Raw genomic sequence first — 14,618 nt, 5'->3', positions numbered from 1 at the left:
TCATGTGTGTTACTTGGACCTAAGTACACTCAAATAAAAGTACCGTATCGTACCCTTCAACGCTTATAACCGTCTTATTCTTACCTGTTAGCAAATTCTCGTCGATATACACAAAAGCTCAACGTCCAATTGAAACAGGCAATATCAAATAATATCCGTAAAATTTTATTACAATGACCTACCAAAAGGAATTTTACAAACGTTGATCCCAAGCCTTCATAAATAGCAGTCATATAAACGTACAATAACTTAGTCTTATCTTCAATTACGCAAATCACATTGTCATTATCAAAGTTGTTATGCTCAAGTCGATTTCTTTTTCATGATTTTCATAAAAAGCACCATAACTGAAAGGAAACAAGAATTCAAGAGGTTCAAACAGATTGCCAGAGGCTTGTGTTCTAACTTACATAAAAAGATTGCCATTACCAAGCCTAGCATGAGCCACATCCAACACTTCCAAGCTCTTCTCGAATGATCCTGTAGTTTTTCTGCCTCTTTTGATAGAGAGCCAAGATTTGAATCGGAAATCATTGTTGATTTGGATACAATCTAAAGTTAAGAAGAAAAATATACGCTTCGATACGAGTCAAAGATTCGTTCAATGAAAATTACTTCAGTGTCACGTTTGATTATTTTGTTGGCAGTTTCTGTTTGTTCTCGTAAGTTTCTAGTTAGTGCTAGCATGTCTTCGGTGATTCTTTCTTGGTAGTCGCTGTAGTACTTCATAGCTTGTCCCATATTCTCTTCAGCAACAGGTCTTTTTCGCAAACTACTGCCTAGGGATTAGAAGGTATCCAAGAGATATAAAAACCAGTAATAGTCAGTAAAATTTGCTCTACTGATGACTATTTTCTACTGATGACTTGCACAATCAAATCCTACAACCATTCCACTTACCCTCCAACAACTCCTTCCTAAGATTCGACTCAACCGTTTCATTCTGGATCCGATTTTCTCGTAACTTCTTAGGTGCAGGCGGACTTTCTACATAATTGATGGATGCTTTTATTGACGCTAGCCTGGACTTATAGTCTGACAAAACTTTATAAGCAGAATCTCTGATAAAGACAAGAATGTTATTATCGAAAACAATAAACTAATGTGAAGTACTTTACTCTGAAAGCTCCTCCAACTCCGCAATCATTGTTTCTAAGGATTTCACATGCTTCTTCAGACGCCAGTGATTAGTCGTGTCGTTCACCGACTCCTCACAGTTCGAGAGAAGGGATCGGATATTAATTTCTAATTTTGAAACCATTGTGCCGTGATTCTGAGGGAAAAACAGCTACACACCAAACAACTCACGCAAATGACAGAACAGGTCACCGTTTTCATACACGTCACTCTGACAATAGCATAATTGACTGTCACAGAAATTTAGCTTCGCATTTGCGGATTACATACTTCCGGCTGTTGATAAACGCTTTTCAATTTGAATTATATCAAATTTATAATAACTTCGTGTAATGGGTTGGCGAACTCTTGGCCGTGTTCGAGAGAAGAATCCTCCGAAGAATTTTTGGCCCCCTACATGAGGATGGACGATTCTGTAGCCTACACAATGACGAAATCTATGAGCGATACCATGACCGTCCGGTTGTGGATAAAATTCGGCTCAATATGTTACGGTGGGCGGGTCACTTAATCCGTATGGATGAGGATGATCCCACCCGGAAAGTCTATAAGGGCAATATCTATGGTAGAAAAAGAAGACGAGGCAGACCCTGCCTAAGATGGAGTGATGGCGTAGGTCAGGACGCCAGACAGCTTTTAGGGATATCGAATTGGTGGACCTCGGCGCAAAACCGGGATGTCTGGAGTTTCTTATTAAGGCAGGCCTAGACCGGATACCGGTTGTTGCGCCGTTGATGATGATGATGATGAATGGTTTGGCGCGAAATCTAATTGGATCTGGGCCTTGGACCATGTTGGAGAACTTCAAGACCCTAATGGTGCACTTTAGACAGACCCTGTAAGAGGCAATGCGGTTAACATTGCGCTCGCCATGATTGTTACCCTGATTTGGCTCGGTATCCGACAACTAGTCACGATGCAAATCCCTTTGCCACCAGTGAGATTTGAACCACGGACGGTAGAATGGTTTTCTAATATTTGAAGTTATTGGACAGGCACAATTGCTGAACGAGCAAGTGGTTAGAGCGCTTAGTTAAGCAGTGGACAGCGGGCCTATTGTGATGTGTTTATTGACAGGACCTTCAATTACAATCTTGTTTGATAGGACCTTCCAATACAAGTGTGTACTTATAAAAACATATATAAAAAGAGATTTAGAGAGTTACATGCTTTTCCAAACTAATTGTTAAAATTTAAGATTTATTTAGTCTTGATTTGGCACTATAAAACATGGCGGCTAAACCAAATAAGTTCAAAATCAAAGATGAGTTTATAAGCTGTTGTTACGCACACCCCACGTTGGGCGTCAACTCTTTTGCGATGAGAGTCCAGCATTGCATCACTTTGGTACCAGCACAGTCACCAAGGCTGTCAACCAGCAAACTCCCCTAATAAGTTTGCCAGTCGTGAAAACTGACTACGCGAGACAATATATGGAACCGGACGGACCATGCTGGTGCTAACCCGAATGCTAGCAGTTTCGCGAGATGAGGGCCGAGGTTCTTGGTTCTCAAATATTACCTCCCTGTCAGGATACAGATTTTATCACGTGCCTTAACTCAAGAGTTAACAAAACCAAACTCACCCTAGGTAAACTACTCTAATAGAGACGTGAAGTCTGGAGCTACACTGCTAAATGGCCTAATATCGGAGGGGACCAAATCACGAAATGGACGGGGAAGGATTAGCTATAAGCTGATTTTGGCATCTACCGAGCAGTGGCCTTCGTCTTCCTTTCCCCTTCATGGGGGGCCAGATGTTATTAAAACTATTCAATTCAATTATTCTACGCAAGCAACAAAACTTATACATACGAGTTATTGTTCATTATACGAGTTTGTCAATATTGTGTCTACTACTGCATTATATGTTTTCCTGATAATACAGTACTCCAGATTTATTCCTAGCGCAGCAGTATATGTCGCCCTGATAATAGGGTTCTCTACATATATTCCTAGCTGACGATGTCAAAACACTACTCGAAATCGATGAACAGCAGATGAAGCGGAGATCTAAACTTCGCTCCCTTTTCCAAAATGATCCGCAGGGCGATAATGTCGTCAGTGCAGGAGGATTCAGAGTCAAAACCAGCCTTTTCTATCTGTCTATCAAGCTTTAGGAATGTACATCCTCCTTTTTATTTTGATGTCGTGTGATGTCATCTTGAAACGAATCGGTCAATTCTACCTTTAGCATGCCGGACCTCAGAGGACGCAACAAACTGTGCAGATTGGACCCTTTCAATTGCCCTTTCCTCGATTGAATTGTAACAGAATTATGATAGTCAATGAAAAGTCAAACGATAAACCTAATATGCTGAGTAGTTAGCTGTGCTCAGTAATGTCAAATGTTGTCTCGCATTTTAAATAAACCAATTCCAATCTGGTTTCACAATATACCTATCCTATAATATGTCTACCATCTGGGAAGAAATCATTTCATATGATCAGTCGATGTTGGATCTCTACACGCAACGCAAAAAGGAGAAAAGATTACAAAAAGGGCGTGTCACATTGACTTCGGACTACTTTGAAAATGAAATTTTCTCCCAGCTCATTCCTGCTATGCGGTCTACCCTGAACATGGCTATGCAGAAATGTGCACTAAAACATCAGAAATGCATCTTTAACGGAATAGATTGCCTTGCCGAAGTTTTGTTCAACAGGAACCCCAAGCATACTGATCGGGCAAATAATTGGACTCCAGCTTATTTTTTATTTTATGATCCCGAAACTAGGTATGTATAAATGCTGAGTATGAAAACCCAAAAGAAGAATTTCCATTTCTTCCAATCTTACAGTATTCGACCGAAATACCCATTGTCCTGGATATTAACCCGGAAACAGGCTGCTCTGATTATACAAAAATGGGTTCGTGGCTATAAGGTGAGGAAACAAAAGGAAGTTCAGGAGATGAAAGAATTCTGGAAGGTTCGTTTAAAGAATGATAGTAGAGTGATAAATGTGCATCTACAAGTATATTGTTGTTAACAGGCGGTAGTTGATGAAGGCTGGAAGCTTACATCACGCAGGATTCCAACTGCGCGATGTAAAAAAAGAGATGTGAATGACATTCGGTCCTTCTAAAGATGTTCACAAATTAGGTTTTCCACGGTCTCTAACAAATTCGCGAAGTTTTTATACAATCTTTTGGCAAATGAATATCCTTGTGTTATATTGGTTTTCTACGAACATTCCGTTTTGTTAACAATAATCTTGAAACATAACATTTCTTTCCATTGGTGTCCATTTTGTCCATGGGAACTAATTTGGGGCGACTCTCGAGATTCATCGCAGTACCCTTGGGAACTGAAGATTCAGGAAAACATATTTTAGTAACGACAAAATTTCCATATATATGGTTGCCATTCACCGCTTGGTGGGGTATAGCACGTCAACCACACCTACGCGCCATTATTCGCGGTTACCTGAAATGTGCTTCAGCTCCCCCACGACTTCCTGAGACGCTCGCACTTCTCCTCTAATGTTCAACGCCAGGTGACCTTGAGGCTACTCCCATATAGCAACACCGAAGGAACACTAGCACAGAACAGTTGAAATTTTAGTGTTGAGATAACTGCATTTCCAGATTCTAGATAGGGCAGCGAAAAACAGATCTAGCACTGTTAATGCAACGGCAACATCCAGTTCAGTGCTACCGTCCGCAAAAACCACGGTTCCTAGATATACAAATTGATCGATGCCTTCGATGCTCCGCCCATTAATGCAGATAGAGAGAGTGCCACGACCTGTCATACTAGGAACTTTAGTTTTGTTGGTGTTAATCGTCAGTGCAAATCTACCTACCTCTCTTTCTAAATCCATAGCCATTTGGCCAAGGTCCATGATCTGGTGACAGAGGTGAGAGCAAACAGCAACGTGAATCTTCTTACACCGGGCGGGGTAACCCTTTCTTAGCGGCCTACTATAGTCAACATCGCATTCGATTGATGTACCTTTCAATGATTTTCTCTGCATAGTTTATTTAATAATCGAATGGCTAGTGCGCCATGGGGTTGTTCATATATATTGAAGAAGCTGTGACTGTTTGGTTTTCCAAAAACAATTAAAAGTTAGTTGAGTGTGTTGAAGTATGTGTTGACAACAGAAGGAACGAAACGTATGGAAGGAGGAGCGCCATTGCAACTTCTATGAAGTGTGTTGATCGATTCACCACTATGGGTGCCGTGAAATCACCCTAGCCTAGCTATTGACCAGGACCTTGAACGGTATGTAGGAATATTGTCACGTCAAAGATAATTTTCCTAGCTGCTGTCGAGGTTTTGATATTAAAATTTGAGTCTTTAAGTCTTGGCCACGGAAAGGAAATTTATCGTCGTGACTGCCTTGCTCTGCCTTTCCGTGTTACATGGCTGGAGAATTTTGTTCCCGGCAGGGAAAAAAAGAGGAAGGACCGGGGGAGTGTGTTGGCGCGATTCGAATCAAGCAAACATGGAAGTTTTGTTTTGAGACGACAACGGTCGTATGGCTCAAATTACAAGCTTTTATCTTTCTACCTGCTCGTTTTTACTAGTTGTTTTCGCGGGTATAATTTTCATTGCAGACATGGAACGTGTTCACATCGTCTTTCGTGGTTAGTGCAAGGAATCGTGCAAGCGGAGGAAAAACGTTTTTTTCTGTTTTAATTCAGGACCACCACGGTCCTTTCCAATCGGCAAATTCGCTAAAATAAGTCTAGACTGAAATTAATGAGAAAATTGGGAGGTGTTTGGTGACGTGCTCACTGGCGGTGAACGCCTGACGCTCGTTTCAGCATGCAAAAGGATTGTTGACTGAATATAAAAAACGCCGAACCACCGGGCGTTTACTGATCGGAACAGCTTCCGGCTTTGTGCAGGCGGGCGTCAAGGACACGCGGAGAACTCGCCAAGTACACAGCCGATAGAAACATGCATTTTTCCGAGTCCAGTGACTCCACAATGACAAATCCTGCGCAGTCCACGAGCGCCGATAAGAATCATCTTTTTTCCACCAGATGACCGGATTTTTTTATTCCCGGAATTTTGTGAAGTCAGAAAATAACTCATGAGTGATCACCATGGGCAGGAATAGAGCGACATGATTGATCCGAAGATGATTAGGTATGGTATCGGTTTCGGAAGTCGATGAGCGTTTTATAAAGCTACATATTCGAAAATAGGCTGCGCTGCAACAACTCACTTCCAAGGTCAACTATTCTATTCAAAGCCGGCCCGTAGTACCCCATCGTTTCAAGAAAACTCTTTCGAAAGTCTCGGCACCAGGCTCATCATCATTGCGCGGAAAAACCAGACACTTTTCAAAGGCTAAGGCCCAAGTCTTCTACACAACATACATTTTATAACGAACCTATAATATCCAATAACAACGAAATAGATAAAATTGAGAGTGTTGAGAATCCTCGTGATATTCATTGTTGTTTAAATGATTATTATTCACTACAAAATAAATAATACAACTATCTTCAGAATTCTATTTCCAGACTTTAACGCTCGCAACGTCGGCTTTGCGCTGAGATCCATCAATTCGATATCTCTAAAAGGTACCTGGCGTTCTGCCCTGGTAGACTTTCCGGGCTTGATTATCCTCACTTATACGGATAAGGTGACCCGCTCACCGTAACCTATTGACCCTGATTTTATCCACAATCAGGCGGTCGTGGTATCGCTCATAATTTTCGTCGTTACGTAGGCTACGAAGTCGTCCATCTACATGCAGGAAGCAACAAGTTCTTCGGAGGATTCTTCTCTCGAACGCGGTCTAGAGTTCGCAATTTTTCTTGCTAAGAACTCAAGTGATACATTACATAAGAGCTTCGACACTCTAGTGATGCGTTTCGAGCGGAACAGTTTTTGTAAGCTGAAATAGGCTCTGTTGGCTGTCAAAACCGTGCGCGATGATGCTCGTTATAATATTTTGCCAGAAAGTCACACTGTTAACAGAGAGTATTATATCAGCAAAGTGTCAAAAACCAAACAACAAACTCTCACAATACCTTCCAAACACCCAACAAATACCATCCAACAGCCTCTGATGAAAGTAATATCTTTCTTCTTTTTCTTCAGCCTTTGTCCCGTTCACAAGCGGGGTCGGCTCGTCGTAATCGGCTTCGCCATTTGGCTCTATCGAATGCCTGACCAGGGTGCAATCTCGAGGCTTTCAAATCCCCATCTAGCGTATCAAGCCACCGTTGTTTAGGTCTGCCTTTTGATCATTTACGATCGACTTCGATGTTGAGACCAATCTTGGCAAGTGAATTCTCGTTGGCACGAATTGCGTGACCATACCATCGAAGATGCCTCTCTCGCAACTTTTCCATGATCGGTACAATCCCAAAACGATCGCGGATATCCTCATTTCGGATGTAATCAAAACGTGTGACGCCACGAGTCCAACGTAGTATCTTCGTCTCCATTACCGCAGGACGACGTTCATTGTCTTTTATAGTTGGCCAACACTCAGAACCATAGAGAGCGACTGGACGGACGACATTGCGGTAAATTTTAGATTTAAGACGTTCGTTGATACGTCGATCACAAAGAACACCAGTTGTGGAACGTAACTTCATCCAGGTTGCGTTAATGCGTGAAGCAATTTCATAACGCAGCTCTCCATTGGCTGATAGCGTTGACCCGAGGTATTTAAATCGCTCAGTTCTGGGCAGACCACTGCCGCCGACCGTGATTGCGCATAGGGATCGGTCGTCAAAAATTCAGTTTTGTTTAAATTCAATCTGAGACCGTGTTGCATGAGGCGATCATTCCATTTTTGGACAAGTTGCTCGAGATGGCCGATGGGCGATGCTTCTCACGGTGTTTCTCCATGAGTAACCGCGCAGCACTCAATCCGATCATCATGTTTGTAACGACATTGTATGCATTTTCTTGGTCGACCTGTCGGGGGGTGTGTCAGCAAGAGAGATCAGATAGGATTTAGCATATTAGAATAACTCCAACTATACTCTATCTCTTTCCCTGATCTCAGCACTTTATTTTTGTTTTACTGAGGATAGTACAGAGTACGTTGCCTCAAACCCTTCTCCTTTAAATGGGCTTGGGACCGGCATACTATGTTAATAGTATGGTGGAGTTCCTCCGATGCAGGTAATATGTAACTATACATACACTAGGCAGAAAAAGTGTGCGTACACTCAGTAGTATGATACTTTTCCTTAGTAAAACAAAAAAAATAAGCTAATTTTTGTGGCGAATTTATTATCCAAACATTACAAATAGTTCCGTAGTTTTAGTGTATTTAATTCACTAAGTTATAAGTTTTACAAAAACCAGGTTATAAAGCCAAAAATTAAAAGAATCGCAATAATTCAGTAGAAAAAGTCTGCGTACAGTAAACAAATATTTAAAAAAAATTATATTTGAGTAAATATAAAAAGCAAATCAGTAGCTTGTAGAATACCCTTTTCTTTTTATGACCTCTTTTAATCTTTTCGGCATAGAAGATACAAGTTTAGATGTTTCTTCAACACTTATTTTATTCCATTCTTCTTGTAATACATTTTTCAGCATATCCTTTGAAGTTATATCGTATTGACGAATTCTGCGTTCTAATAAATCCCATAGATGTTCTATGGGATTTAAATCTGGCGATTGTGGGGGTGTATGTAACTGTTTGGGAACATTATATAATAGCCACAGCTTATTAAGCTCAGCCGTATGCTTAGGGTCGTTGTCATGCATAAAATAAAATTCGTCACCCAGCCGTAAATTTTCAGCACTTTGTTTTAAATTACGTTTTAAAATATTTAGGTAGTCATATTTGTCCATGGTAGACTCTATAAATTGCAGATTTCCTACGCCACCACTTGCCATACACCCCCAAATCATTATTCCGCCACCACCATGCTTTACCGTTGGCATCAAATTTTCTTTATTCAATGCTGTACATGCTTTTCTCCATACTATTTTTCTTCCTTTTATTCCAAAAATGCAGTATTTACTTTCATCTGAGAAAAGCACATTTTCCCAGAATTCATTTGATTGGTTTACGTACTTATTCGCAAATTTTATTCGTTTTCGCCTATTAATGAAATAAATGGTTTCTTACGTGCAACTCGCCCATGGTAACCAGCTCTCTTAAGTATTTTCCGTGCAGTATCAGCACAAATTTTTTTGTTGAACTTAAGTTCAATATCTTTCGCGATTTGTGGTGCAGTTATTCGTGGATTCTTTTTCACCGAACCTATAATACTTCGCCTTTCCCTAATCGACAACTTCGATGGGCGACCAGATCGTGGCTTCGATGTTATTATTCCCGTCGATTTAAAGTTGTTAACTACCCTTTGAACAGATGAATGCCGCCTTCCTACTATCCTGGCTATTTCGCGGAAACTTTTTCCTTCTTCCCATAATCTTATTATAACTTTTCTTTCACTTACACAAATCTCTTTTCGCTTCAATTCCATAATAACAATTATACACACAAAATAACGAAAAAACGTCCTTATTTTTCACACTTCAAACACAGCCATAAACCAATAACTCACAATCAATTTACTCCAAATGGCAAGGATTTATATTTCGGGGAATCACCTAATTATGTGGCTGTACGCAGACTTTTTCTACTGAACATTTGTGACTTTTCTTATTTCCCTTTTTTATTTCAGTTTCCTTGAATTCTAATTTCGTAAAAGTGACCTTATCAAAGCAACAAGACCACAAGCAATATGCAAACAATAAAATGTTTTTAAAAAACTAATTTATTCGTGTGTTTTACTAACGAATAACCAGGAACTGCTTAGTGTACGCACATTTTTTCTAGCGAGTGTATATCGATAGCCGCTCTAACGTTTTAATTTTTCGAAAAAGTATCACCCTGTTGGAGTCCCAAGCAATATGGATATGTCCTATTTTCCATGCTAAGAAATGGTTTCTGTATAAGGTTATACATAACATATGGTTTTGACAACTACTTTTCTAACCTGCACAAGTCGATAGCCAATTCCGAGGGCGAAGATGTCGAAAATAAAGTATATCGGGAGGACCACTGATTTCAAGGGGAAGACACTATGGGAAATTGTTGGAAATTTAAAGGACTTCGGCGTGGGCAGAGTTATCGCGCGTAGCATGTTCGAACGCTACCCAGAACCCTGTTTCATGAGAATTCTCAAAGTACAGGCACTTCCCAATGAGGTGAGTCGTTCTCCCATCTATCATTCGCACTTACTACAGGCATCCTCCTTTCAGGACCCTAGGAAAGTGCGCGTTACCGTCGAGAAAACATTCCGTGGACGGACGCTCCCCCGACCGACTGAAATCTGCAGCACCTCATACAAAGCTGACTACAAACTCATACCGAAGTCAGAGGAGGAACAATATTGCAAGATCACGTCCGCCATGCAAGAAAGAATCCTCCCATCCACCATAGATTTTCCCCCGCTACTAAAGGAGTTTATCGTCGAAGAAACCGGGAATCAGAACCCGGTTTTGAACATTCACTTCAAGGAGAGGCTGAACAAATACTGTCGCATAGCAAAGGAAGGCGAGACGCCCAACGTGAAAGTTACGATGGGGCTTGGAACGCCCGCTAGCCCAAAATTGTATGAGAATGTAAAGTTGTAGAATCTAAGAAGTCGCTTAAAGAAAAATAGAGATTTAGAAGTAAAATAGTGCGTTTTATTAATCATCCCGCCAGGTTACCAGCACCTCGTCAGTGCGGTACCTCTGTGTGACGGTTGCATCGTTCCATGACATCCTCGTCCCCGATTTAAACATCTCAGCTCCGGCATGGGCGATCATGAGCCCGTTGTCGATGCAAAATCTTTCGTCTGTTGCAAATAATTTTCCACCGCGTTCTTCGCACATGATTCGCATCATTTCTTGAAGCCGTTCATTGCAACCAACTCCACCCACAATCAACACCTCCTCAGAGCCGCAGTGAGCCATTGCACGCTCTGTTGTTTCTACCAACATCGCGAACAAGGTCTCTTGCAGGGAAAAACAAAGATCGGCGTCAGTCAATTTATCCTTTTCGTCAATTGTTTTCTTGATATTCTTTTTAAATTTGGCTGGATTTGCTTCCTTTTCGATGAATGAGAGGATCCCCGAAAAGCTGACGTCCATGCCTAGGAACAGAATGAAGCAAATATTCAAAGTTTGTCATTTTCGGGACAATTTGGATCAATCCAATTTCAGAAAACACCTACCTTTCACGGTGTAAGGCAACTTCAGAAACTTTTCGCCTTTCTTAGCCATTTGTTCGATATTATATCCAGGACTTGGATCATTCGATAACTTTATAATCCTCGCAAATCGATCTAGGCAGTTCCCAACTGCTATATCGATTGTTTCGCCGAAGATCCTGTAGCGTTTCATTGAATATGCGATAACTTGCGTGTTACCGCCACTTACGTACAGTACAGTCGGATTCTGAGCCTTCGTAATAAACCTGCCCATTTCTATGTGTCCGATGCAGTGATTCACTCCCAAAATAGGTTTATTCCATATTTGGGCGATGGTACGTGCAACAATCGCCACAGTTAGTAACGGCGGTGCCATTCCAGGTCCTTTTGTATAGCAAACAACATCGATTACGTCTGGGGATATCTTGGCCACGGAGAGAGCTTCTTTCAAGAGATCCAAAATTTTGGAACGATGATGCTCGGCAGTTTCTTTAGGCAGAAATCCTGAGGAATAAATGAGATGTTCATTTGAAATTCTATTCAGTAACACTAGCTCCAGTGCTTACCCTCGCCTGGGGGTGTGATGTAGGTTTTGCGCACATTGGCCAGGACTTCACCATCCTTGATAATTCCTATTCCAAGTTTGTTGGCACTTCCTTCGAATCCAATAGCGATTACCATTTCTAACGTACCAGGTCCACTGATGTGTACAGAAAATTAGTCAAATATAAACATAACCTCTTGGAATGACTTCAGAGACAGCTGATCAGAGTTTTTGCTTGCTTCGCTGCATTTGTGCATAACGAACGAAATGCACTTGGAATATTTGAATGTAAGGTTTTTGGAATAGCTCTGTCCTCGTGGTCGACATCAACCAAATCCGATAGTTTATCGATGAGAAACTCGAATTGACAATTAATGGATAGTAGATAACAAATGCGGTTTCTCACGGTATCAGCGAGGCTTAAATTAGGATTTGATACAAAAAGAAAGCGTCAAACGGTTTCGTTCAGGGCAGTGTCAACTCAGCATACCTCTGCCCTGCCTGCCCTGACCGTAAGTGGCGATAAGTAGTAATCGCTCCAGTTATATACAAATAATCGCAAACTTAACTTGAGTGCGAATTATATTCAAGTAGAAACCGCCTTGGGTTCCGACCTAAACTAGGCTCAAGGGAGTTTTTTGTTTGAGGATTGAGGGAGTCCTGACTCTGCATCGACTTGATGGTGGACTGAAGTAACTTCCTCCCCCTTTGCGCTTCTTGGACACGCTGGGAATACTGGTGTCTTGAGGTCGTTGAAATTATATACTGCGTTTTGTTACTGAAAATGATAAGCGATGATTGCATGGATTTTCTCCTTTAGTTTTACAACTGGCGAGCAAACAGGATGTGGCAAAAGATTAATTCGTTATGTTGCAAACCGTTAACTAGCTTCATATGTGAATCTGAATAATATCTTGTTTGAATGTAAAGTTAATTCGAGAAGAATGGCAATCGCATAATTGGTAACTACATATACATTGAAGTAGTTGCTGTTTTTCCTTCAGGATGGATGTCTTGGAAACTCAGTTGGCATGTAGTGTCCTCGGTTCTGCAAAATCCGCTTCATTTCGTTCGCGTTGTCCCACTACGAACTGATGAGAAGATGAATTTGCTTGTATGCAGCATTTTTTTCCTTCCTATTTAGCATCCTTTGATATCATCAATATCTTTCTTCTCATCCCGACCTATCACACATGCATATATATCAATTAATAGAGGATTAGGAAACCTTAAATTCATTTAAAGCATTGATTAGTTAGTTAGTTTAGTTAACTGGGGGGAGCCGCAGCCTCGAGCACTCAGGCCATTATTAAGCCCATTGTACTATCCCCGTAGTTGCCTATTCAATGGCTTCCCGCCTACGGTGTTCGCAGGCTTTAGCGAATCTGATAACATTCTCCAGAGGCAGAGAGTGTGCAGATTCTTCATTGAAGAAAACCTTGCCAAGGTGTCTTCGTCTGAGATCTGAGGATGCCGGGCAGCTGCATAAAAAGTGCAGGGCCGTCTCCTCCTCCTCCTCACATTGGCTGCACACAGCCGAAACCACTACCCCAATCTTTTCCATATGGTAGTTTAAGGGGCAGTGTCCCGTCAAAAGCCCTACTAGGGTTCTCATGTCCGATTTCTTAAGAGACAACAAAAATGCCGCTCTAGTGGCACTAGGCTCCTTCACAAGGATTTTCGCTTGCCGGCAAGAGTCCAAATTTTTCCACTCGGTTGCGTGAATCCTTGGAATTTCACTCTTCAGAGTAGACTTGACAGTAGATGGTCGGATTCCAAGAGCTGGTTCTGGCCCCACCATTGTGTATCCAGACCCTCGGCGAGCTAGTCTGTCAGCCTCCTCATTGCCGGCGATGTTAGAGTGCCCCGGCACCCACATCAGGAATGTTTCGTTCAGTCGGCCAAGTTTCAGCAGCACCTGATGACAACTCCACACCAACTTGCTTGATATGTTATTGCCATTTAGCGCTGATAATGCCGCCCGACTGTCGGAACAGATTCGAATGGTGCGACCCCTCCATTTCTGTCGCAGACATTCTTCTGCTGCCAATGAAATGGCATATATCTCCGCCTGGAATATGGTCGTCATTTTTCCGAGAGGTCGGGCCAGTTCTATAATCGGATTCTCCGAGAACACCCCTGCACCTGATCCATCATCCATGACTGACCCGTCGGTGAAGATTATTAGGTCTGTAATCTGAAAAGACTCATGGCCACTTGTCGACCATTCTTCTCTTTCGGTGATTACGACAGTATATGTCTTTTCAAAGACGAATCTGGAAACCATATGATCGGTCGGCATCAGGGGTACCGGATGTTTTTCAAGGAATTTCCAGATAGACGCATGCCCGTTGGATTGGCCGCCTTTCCACGCCCCAATGGTATCGAGCCTATATGCGTCGTTGGCCGCTTTCCGTTTCACCTCCAAGTGAATTGGGGGTACATTTAGGATAGCTTTAAGTGCCGCAGTCGGCGTAGTACTCATTGCTCCAGTAATACTTAGGCAACCAAGTCTCTGAATCTGCGTTAGCAGCTTCCTGCTGTTAGCAAAGTTCAGTCTTGGCCATCAGACGATGCATGCATACATCAAAATGGGTTTTATTGTGGATGTATACATCCAGTGTATCCGTTTAGGTGAAAGTCCCCAGGTCTTACCTATCGCATTCTTACAGCACCAGAGCAATCTGCAGGATTTCTGATATTGTTCCTGGATATGATGCTTCCACGTTAACTTGGAGTCGAAATGTACTCCTAAGTACTTGACTGTTTGTGCCAGCTGGATTTCCGCCCCTGCTAAGGT

General features: G+C 41.8%; 4 protein-coding genes across 4 annotated transcripts; 2 read left to right on the top strand and 2 right to left on the bottom strand.

Annotated features, from left to right (window-relative positions):
* Positions 1-144: 144 nt before the first annotated feature.
* Positions 145-1,337, bottom strand: LOC119648822 (vesicle transport protein USE1). Its single transcript, XM_038050681.1, has 5 exons — positions 1,119-1,337; positions 901-1,061; positions 616-779; positions 411-552; positions 145-347 (listed from the first exon to the last, which is right to left on the bottom strand). The coding sequence occupies exons 1-5, from the start codon at positions 1,259-1,261 to the stop codon at positions 304-306; spliced, it is 654 nt and encodes a 217-aa protein (XP_037906609.1). The 5' UTR covers positions 1,262-1,337; the 3' UTR covers positions 145-303.
* Positions 1,338-3,451: 2,114 nt separating this feature from the next.
* On the top strand, positions 3,452-4,290 carry LOC119649594 (IQ domain-containing protein K-like). The gene is made up of 3 exons (XM_038051807.1): positions 3,452-3,874; positions 3,938-4,067; positions 4,131-4,290. The coding sequence occupies exons 1-3, from the start codon at positions 3,549-3,551 to the stop codon at positions 4,221-4,223; spliced, it is 549 nt and encodes a 182-aa protein (XP_037907735.1). The 5' UTR covers positions 3,452-3,548; the 3' UTR covers positions 4,224-4,290.
* Positions 4,291-10,057: 5,767 nt separating this feature from the next.
* On the top strand, positions 10,058-10,759 carry LOC119649676. Its single transcript, XM_038051935.1, has 2 exons — positions 10,058-10,285; positions 10,340-10,759. Exons 1-2 carry the CDS (start codon positions 10,109-10,111, stop codon positions 10,712-10,714), a joined length of 552 nt encoding a protein of 183 aa, XP_037907863.1. The 5' UTR covers positions 10,058-10,108; the 3' UTR covers positions 10,715-10,759.
* Positions 10,747-12,202, bottom strand: LOC119649675 (probable tRNA N6-adenosine threonylcarbamoyltransferase). The gene is made up of 3 exons (XM_038051934.1): positions 11,841-12,202; positions 11,299-11,778; positions 10,747-11,217 (listed from the first exon to the last, which is right to left on the bottom strand). The coding sequence occupies exons 1-3, from the start codon at positions 11,953-11,955 to the stop codon at positions 10,772-10,774; spliced, it is 1,041 nt and encodes a 346-aa protein (XP_037907862.1). The 5' UTR covers positions 11,956-12,202; the 3' UTR covers positions 10,747-10,771.
* Positions 12,203-14,618: the final 2,416 nt, after the last annotated feature.

The sequence above is a fragment of the Hermetia illucens genome, chromosome 2 (genome assembly GCF_905115235.1).
Source record: "Hermetia illucens chromosome 2, iHerIll2.2.curated.20191125, whole genome shotgun sequence".
NCBI classification, from domain to species: domain Eukaryota; kingdom Metazoa; phylum Arthropoda; class Insecta; order Diptera; family Stratiomyidae; genus Hermetia; species Hermetia illucens.
Note: the sequence above shows the minus strand (reverse complement) of the source record. Positions and strands in the feature narration are given on the sequence as shown.